Here is an 8,554-nt window from a genome sequence, read left to right on the forward strand (position 1 = left end):
CTGGGGTTAGGGTTAGGGTTACAGGGGGCGCGGGGTTAAACAATGGAAACCTGAATATGACCTCCATTCCAGAGACATCTTAGAATATTTGTGTTTTTTAAAAGCCAGATGGCATCTCATGTTTGGTCTTTAGTTTATAAATATCAAGCTTGGCGACGGCCCTCGGCCCTCGGCCCTCGGCCCTCGGCCCCCGGCCCTCGGCCCTCGGCCCCCGGCCCTACACACCTCCACCAGGTAGTCAAAGACCCGCGTGTAGAGGGCCTTGGCCAGTGCGTCCCGTGTGTGGGTGGCCTGCTCCTGGTTGAGCGTCACGCTGATGGACTCGGACTTGGCTCCCCACTTGGACTCCATCTTGCGGCTGGTCAGCTTGTCCTGCAGGCGCGCCGCGTCGACGCCCAGGAGGTAGGCAGGGAAGGCCAGCACTGGGGAGCACACTCTGATTGGTTGATTCTGTTTGGAGTGACAACCTTTCAGTTGCCTCGTCCACCTGACAGACATCCCAGGATACAAACTGACGTCCAGAAACAGCAGCAAACCACGGTGAGCTTCAGCTGATGAAGACGACCGGAGAGCAGCTGAAATAAGCCAGCGTTGAGGGACTGAATCCCACCGGGCTATTTTCTGTACATTAACGCTTATGCTTAAATGTTATCCTTTATGTGTTGAGTGGGTTGACGGTACACTCACATGTATGCCTAGAGGACATTTTCTGACCCTACATCAAGGTTGCACGCAGTTCACATGAAGGAGACAGCACAACCTAATTTTTTTTTAATGACACACAGAAAGCGTCACATGGATTACAACAACAACATGTTCATCCATTTAAATTGTCAGACCCTTGGGTCCTTGGAGCAATAGGTCCTCAGGCTAATAAGAAGGGAAAGATTTCCATGAACAACACCTTCCCTGGGCGGACAACAGGCAGCAGATGCTGTACCACATTATATAACCAGGCCTCGCCGCCGGGGACAGGCCTGCCGCGCTGTGCCCCCCCACAGCGTTAATAAGCTCATTTCTACAGGGGATAGAACGTATGTGCGTGTGTGTGTGTCTGTGTGTGTCTGTCCGTCAGTATGTGTACGTGTGTGCGTGTATGAGTGTGTATGTGCGTTTGTGTGTTTGCTTAGCTGTGTGGGTGGTGATTGATTGCTTGGTTGCAAACGGTTGTGTCTGAAGTCCCAGGTGAACATGCGCCCTTAGGTAAGTGTGCGTGTGTGTGTGTGTGTGCGTCTGTGTGTGTGTGTGTGTATGCGTCTGTGTGTGTGCGTAAGAATGCGTGTGTGTGGGAACCCCGTGCGTGCGGGTGCGTCTCACTCACGGTCGGGGCTCTCCACCTGGCCGTAGTGTGTGTGTGTGTGTGTGTGTGTGTGTGTGTGTGTGTGTGTGTGTGTGTGTGTGTGTGCTTGCTACTCACGGTCGGGGCTCTCCACCTGGCCGTAGTGTGTGTGTGTGTGTGTGTGTGTGTGTGTGTGTGTGTGTGTGTGTGTGTGCGTCTCACTCACGGTCGGGGCTCTCCACCTGGCCGTAGTGTGTGTGTGTGTGTGTGTGTGTGTGTGTGTGTGTGTGTGTGTGTGTGTGCGTCTCACTCACGGTCGGGGCTCTCCACCTGGCCGTAGTGTGTGTGTGTGTGTGTGTGTGTGTGTGTGTGTGTGTGCGTCTCACTCACAGTCGGGGCTCTCCACCTGGCCATAGTGTGTGTGTGTGTGTGTGTGTGTGTGTGTGTGTGTGTGTGTGTGTGTGTGTGTGCGTCTCACTCACAGTCGGGGCTCTCCACCTGGCCGTAGTTGCCCGCCTCGATGAAGCTGATGTTGCCCATGTGCAGGATGCCTCCGATGATCTGCAGCACCTGGGCCTGGATGGCCCCCGGGATCCCGATCACCTGCATGGCCTCCTGCACAACCACGGGCCTGAGTCGACTCTCCAGCGGGAGAATACAGCCTGGCCAGGCGGGGATTGTTAAGGGGATGAGGAGGTATGCTGGGGTGTGTATTTACCATGGTTTCCTGGAAGTCTTTGCTGTCGTTGGTGCCGTCCACTTTGTAGGTCCCGGACTGGTTGAGATAATAGTAGTAGTCCGGCGTCATGATCCCGAGGCCCTCCTTCTGTTGGGCGTTGGCGCCCTCTATCATCTGGTGGTCAGCGGTGCACGTTAGACGGGACCAAACCTACAGCAACAGCCTTAGGCAGATGGTCCTACAATATACGCTCACTCTATCAATGAGCACAATAAGTCACAATACATTCATGAATACATTTGTTTGACAAGGAAGCAGAGAAGTTGTGTTGCACAAATTGAATGTATGTATGTGTGTCCTTGACCTAACCCAGGGAAAAGAGAAACATTTAGTGCAGGTGATGGTAATTATTGAAATTAACTTTCATGTCTGAACCGTCCTTTCCTGAAGGCCTGTGGACTCCCACCTGGTAGAAGATGTGGAAGTTCCTCTCGCTCTCGTTCTGGCTCACCACCCTCGACTTCTCCAGCAGGAAGTTAGAGATCTTCCCGCCGTCGGGCTCTCCGCCTCGGCTGAACTGGATCTCAAAGTACTTTCCCTGGAGGAAGAGGAGAATGCACGAGTACATAAGTCCTGAGAGATGACTCTCCTATGACTCTGTTTAGTATCAGTGACAAAATGGCATAGATTAGCCTACAATGTTGATGATCATGTAAGACCTATAAGCACGTTTTAAATAAAGTATGATTTTGGGTTTGCTTCCCTTTTAAACATGTGAACATCGATCATTGGATAATTAAAGCAGGTAGGAGCGTTGATCCCCTTTGTTAATAAATAATGAAATATTTATAATTTATAATTTGACGATCATTGTCAAAAGGAAACCGGCTTTGAAGGCCAAACCACCTTGTCTTCTCACCCACTAGCCAATTCCCTTTAAATAACCACCAGAAAATTAAACTGTCTCAGAGGAAGTGATGTGGTTAAAAAATGTTGTTGTATGGTGACAGCAGATAGAACTGTTCTTCTGCTACCTTAGAGGCAGTGATGATGGTGTAAGACTGATAAGGAAACACCTAAGAGGCTTGGAAAGCACACAGATCTGCTGATCAACTGAATGGAAGAGTGTAGCTGACACCATCATAGGTATAGGGCCATGGTGTCTTAGAAAGGAAGGCGGCTATAGTGACCCTGTAGTGATACCAGAGCAGCATATGGAGAGGATCATAACCAAAGGGGGCGGCTATAGTGACCCTGTAGTGATACCAGAGCAGCATATGGAGAGGATCATAACCAAAGGGGGCGGCTATAGTGACCCTGTAGTGATACCAGAGCAGCATATGGAGAGGATCATAACCAAAGGGGGCGGCTATAGTGACCCTGTAGTGATACCAGAGCAGCATATGGAGAGGATCATAACCAAAGGGGGCGGCTATAGTGACCCTGTAGTGATACCAGAGCAGCATATGGAGAGGATCATAACCAAAGGGGGCGGCTATAGTGACCCTGTAGTGATACCAGAGCAGCATATGGAGAGGATCATAACCAAAGGGGGCGGCTATAGTGACCCTGTAGTGATACCAGAGCAGCATATGGAGAGGATCATAACCAAAGGGGGCGGCTGTGGAGGAAACTTACGAAACGACTGGAGTTGTTGTTGCGGACGGTCTTGGCATTACCAAACGCCTCCAGCAGAGGGTTAGATTGGAGGATGATATCTTTCACATGCTGAGGGTGCACACACACACACGCACAGACACACACACACACACACACACACACACACACACACACACACACACACACATACATGGACATGCACGCACACACACGCACACGCACAGAGACACACACACACACACACACACACACACACACACACACACATACACACACACACACACACACACACACACACCACACACACACACACACACACACACACACACACATACACACCACACACACACACACACACACACACATACAGTAAGATGTGTGAGCATTAGGGTTAGGGTTAGGGTTAGGGTTAGGGAGCATGAAGTAGCAATTGGAGATTTGAAAGATTAAAGGATTTGGCTTTCACAAGACAAGTTAGCAAATCACAAAGCAGCTCCCAGTGGAAGCTACACACCTGTACTTTGGCTCCGCCTCCAGACACCTTGGAGATGTACCCCATGATGTACTTAGCAGCAACCGTCTTCCCTGCTCCACTCTCACCGCTGTTCAAACACACAACACAACGTCACACAACACACCGTCACACAAGATACAACACACTGTCAAACAACACAACGTCACACAACACACGTCACACAACACACCGTCACACAATACACCACACAGCGTCCCACAACACACCGTCACACAACACACTGTCACACAACAAACATCACACAACACACCGTCACACAACAACACAACGTCACACAACACGTCGTCACAAAACACACAACACACGTCACACAACACACAACACACCGTCACACAACACACGTCACACAACACACCGTCACACAACAACACAACATCACACAATACACCGTCACACAACACACAACACACCGTCACACAACAACACAACGTTACACAACACACCGTCACACAACACACAACACACCGTCACACAACACACCGTCACACAACAACACAACGTCACATAACACACCATCACACAACACATTGTCACACAACACACAACACACCGTCACACAACAAAACAACGTCACATAACACACCGTCACACAACACACTGTCACACAACACACAGTCACACTGTCACACAACACACTGTCACACAACACACAACACACCGTCACACAACACACCGTCACACAACACACAACACACGTCACACTGTCACACAACACACCGTCACACAACACACTGTCACACAACACACAACACAGTCACACAACACACAACACACCGTCACACAACACACGTCACACAACACACCGTCACACAACACACAACACACCGTCACACAACACACTGTCACACAACACACTGTCACACAATACACTGTCACACAACACACCGTCCAACAACACACTGTCACACAACACACTGTCACACAACACACCGGCACACAACACACAACCCACTGTCACACAACACAAAACACACCGTCACACAACACACCTTCACACAACACACTGTCACACAACACACCTTCACACAACACACCGTCACACAACACACCGTCACACAACACACCATCACACAACACACCGTCACACAACACACCGTCACACAACACACCGTCACACAACACACCGTCACACAACACACTGTCAGACAACACACCACACAGCGTCCCACCACACAGCAGGGGGCTACCTGATGATGACACATTGGTTCTCTGTGTCGATTATCATGTTTCTGTACATGTTGTCGGTCAGTGCGTAGACATGGGGGGGGTTCTCGTACTGGGCCTGTGGAGGGGAGGCAGGGCAGACCCACGTGATCCAGCAGCTTCAATGGTCATGGTGGGTGGGAATGAACTAGTGGTTAACAAACTGTTTCACTCACCGCCCCCTGGTAGAGCTCCACCTCCCGGTCGGTGAAGTAGTTCATCTGTTTGAAGGGGTTGACTGAGATCAGCACAGAGCCAATGTAGGACTGAACACCACTGAGTCAAGGATCCACATCAGACAAGGTTTAGAAAACGAACAAAGATAACTCAGAAAGCCATTCAATTGATTTTTCTTGTGGTTTTCCCCGACCTATCCCTTGATCACTATTTAAATGTCACAAGACATTAGTCCTCCCATTTACAAAGGGAAGGGCTAGATTCGGCTCTTTGGAAGTGATAGTGTCTGAATATCAATGATATCATTTGTTATCTAGCAGTGAAGGGATCTGTGAGGTTGTGCTCAGGGTGTTTGCTTACAGTCTATATACGGTAATGAACCTCTACTGAGAAGAAAACAGAAATGAGCAGTTGACACATATAGAGAGTAGGAACAGGAAGAGGAGTGCCCATATGTGTGTGTGTGTATGTGTGTGTGTGTGTGTGTGTGATACTCATACACTACTCGTCATACAGAGGACTTTATATTTTAAAGTATAAAAGTGTTGATTCATCCATTGTGACCTCTAATGTATGTGTTGATGATCAGGGTTTGGTTATCAAACAAAGAATGCAACGGCTCTAGAGTCCACTGGCTGGGCTGGTAGACCGGTCTATCCAGCACACATCTAGGTGGACGTCCAAAATGGCTTGTAACGGCAGATCACACTCACACCTGGTGGCACGTCATGTGACCTTTAATTAACTTTTCTAAAATAAAGGTTCATATTGTGAACAATGACAAACCGAAGATGCTTCATGCTCAGTGCTCCCCTGAGCATGAAGCATCTTGTGTTCACACGCAGTGCTCCCCTAACCCTAACCCCATCCCTAACCACTCACACACCAGCAGACCCAGTCAGAGGCCTCCCAGCCGCTGCTGCCCTCAGGATACAAAGATGTAGTCGTCGAGGTATCTCTTCTTCAGGTTCTCCACGATGCAGTCCTCTGTGATCTTGGACAGCAGGACCATATCATCCACCCCACTCTGCTTCACATTCTGGCTCTGCCAGTGGTACTTGGCCTGCGGGGGGGAGCCACAACACAAGATGGACTGAGGGGCAGAGGCCAGAGAGGGCCGGGGGGTATGATTTATGGCCTGGCTCCCGTACCTTCTCTCAGTCACTGGATTATCACTGTTGATACACTTCTCAAAACGACTTCTCCATTCTGAACCACATCATGTATAGCAACAAGATAATCGTACATGTACTGTTCTCTTCTTAAAAGGCCCGATGAGCTGCAGTGGAATTCCCTGTACCTCACTTTGGAAGAAAGCCCGCTTTGCTAAGGGTGGGTGAGGTGATTGTGTGTGTGTGTGTGTGTGTGTGTGTGTGTGTGTGTGTGTGTGTGTGTGTGTGTGTGTGTGAGACAGACAGACAGACAGACAGACAGACAGACAGATAGATAGATAGATAGATAGATAGATAGATAGATAGATAGATAGATAGATAGATAGATAGATAGATAGATAGATAGATAGATAGATAGATATGTAGAAGTAGTTTGTAGATGGATTATAGACAGATTATCGATGGATATAGATGGATAAATAGACTGATGGGTGGAGGAGATGGAGAGATAGTTTTGTGATTTCAATAAGCTAAAACCTTTGGAGATCATTATAAAAAACAATAGACAATTGAATAAATTGCATTATTCCATTGAGCTGCATGATGGTTACCAGCACACAGCCCTGTCCATCATTCTAACTGAGAGATGGTCTGTAGGATGCATCTCTGCTGATTGAGCACAGAGAGTCAGAAGAGGCAAGCAGGAAGCGTTGTGAGGCTTTGGCTGTTTTCACGTCGGACATGACTTCCTCCTTTGTTGTGAAACTATCGAGGGTTTGTAACAGTGCTTCCTGCCTCCCAGCCCATCTCACTTCAACCTTTTGAGTTCAGCTTCTTGTTTATTTCAGAAAACCTTATAAAAGGTTTTGGCCAAGCCCAATTTGAGACCCCTGTCCCCAGTCAGGGTTATATACTGGAAAGTAAACGTTACGAGATACTTTATATAAATTCAAAACAGAGTTGTTGCTCAAGAGCCTCGACTATGAGCACCCTGATTGAATGACTCAATACTATCAATGTAAACATGTCTGAACTCATTCTTCTTCACTGCATTAACATCCACATTCACATGTTTTGTACTGAACCTAATTTGACCAATATGGAGCATGGACCCGGGGTCATGTGACCACGGCAGGTCAGGCTTTTCAATCTCAACAAAGAGGAGCGGAGACCTGAGGAGGGCTGGCCTCTCTCTGCTGGGACCAAAGAACCTGACGTTAGAGAGCCTGAGGTAGGATGTGAATACACCTTCATGGGGAAGCACCTCATCACCATACCAGGTGGCTTCAATCCTCAGCTTGGCATTCAAAAGAAGAACCTCAACGCTGTGAGGTAGCGGGAACCACGGCGGCTTGGACAGACGGACACAGAGACGACAGAGGGGTACTGTACCATGGTGGCAGTGAGGTGTGTTGGAAGAGGTCCCCTCCTCCGGCTCTCCTGTGGCAGCTGTCCAAGTTCCAGAGAGGGAGAGAGGAGATGGAGTAATCCTGATGTGTTCCTGGTGCCTTCAGCAAAGGGCCATCACAGAGGGGGGAGAGGAGAGAGTCAGAGAGACACAGAGGAGAGACACAGAGAGACACAGAGGAGAGAGACAGAGAGACACTGAGGAGGAGAGGCACTGAGCCCTGGTGACCGGGCTCCTGATCATGTCGTGCTGCAGCTCTCACACCTACTTCCTCATACCTCCACAACCGGGGGACTCACTGAAACGAGAACTGTTCAATCACATACACACACACACATAGATACAAACACACACACACAAACAAGCACACACCCACACACATGCACAAACAATGTCTGTATAGGCATAAACCCATTGTATAAGATGTATTAAAGCAATAAAGGTCTTGCTTAAGTATAACCCTGTGATCATTATAATGGTTATTCTGAGAGTGTCATGGCTGCGCAGCAGAATCAAGAAGGAAGCATTAGTGTATAAAGCC

General features: G+C 48.8%; 1 protein-coding gene across 1 annotated transcript in view; it reads right to left on the reverse strand.

Annotated features, from left to right (window-relative positions):
- myo1f (myosin IF) overlaps window positions 1–8,554 on the reverse strand; it is a 21,022-nt gene extending 12,468 nt beyond the window's left edge. Inside the window, exons 1-10 of the mRNA XM_079740423.1 lie at window positions 7,998–8,554; window positions 6,428–6,556; window positions 5,493–5,582; window positions 5,301–5,395; window positions 4,093–4,180; window positions 3,597–3,686; window positions 2,425–2,556; window positions 1,998–2,132; window positions 1,762–1,894; window positions 226–422 (exon numbers count right to left, since the gene is read on the reverse strand). Of these exons, the coding sequence (XP_079596549.1) occupies window positions 226–422; window positions 1,762–1,894; window positions 1,998–2,132; window positions 2,425–2,556; window positions 3,597–3,686; window positions 4,093–4,180; window positions 5,301–5,395; window positions 5,493–5,582; window positions 6,428–6,556; window positions 7,998–8,000 (1,092 nt within the window). The 5' untranslated portion in view covers window positions 8,001–8,554. The remainder of the gene's footprint in view (window positions 1–225; window positions 423–1,761; window positions 1,895–1,997; window positions 2,133–2,424; window positions 2,557–3,596; window positions 3,687–4,092; window positions 4,181–5,300; window positions 5,396–5,492; window positions 5,583–6,427; window positions 6,557–7,997) is intronic.

This window comes from Pollachius pollachius (assembly GCF_949987615.1).
Source record: "Pollachius pollachius genome assembly, chromosome: 7".
NCBI lineage: Eukaryota > Metazoa > Chordata > Actinopteri > Gadiformes > Gadidae > Pollachius > Pollachius pollachius.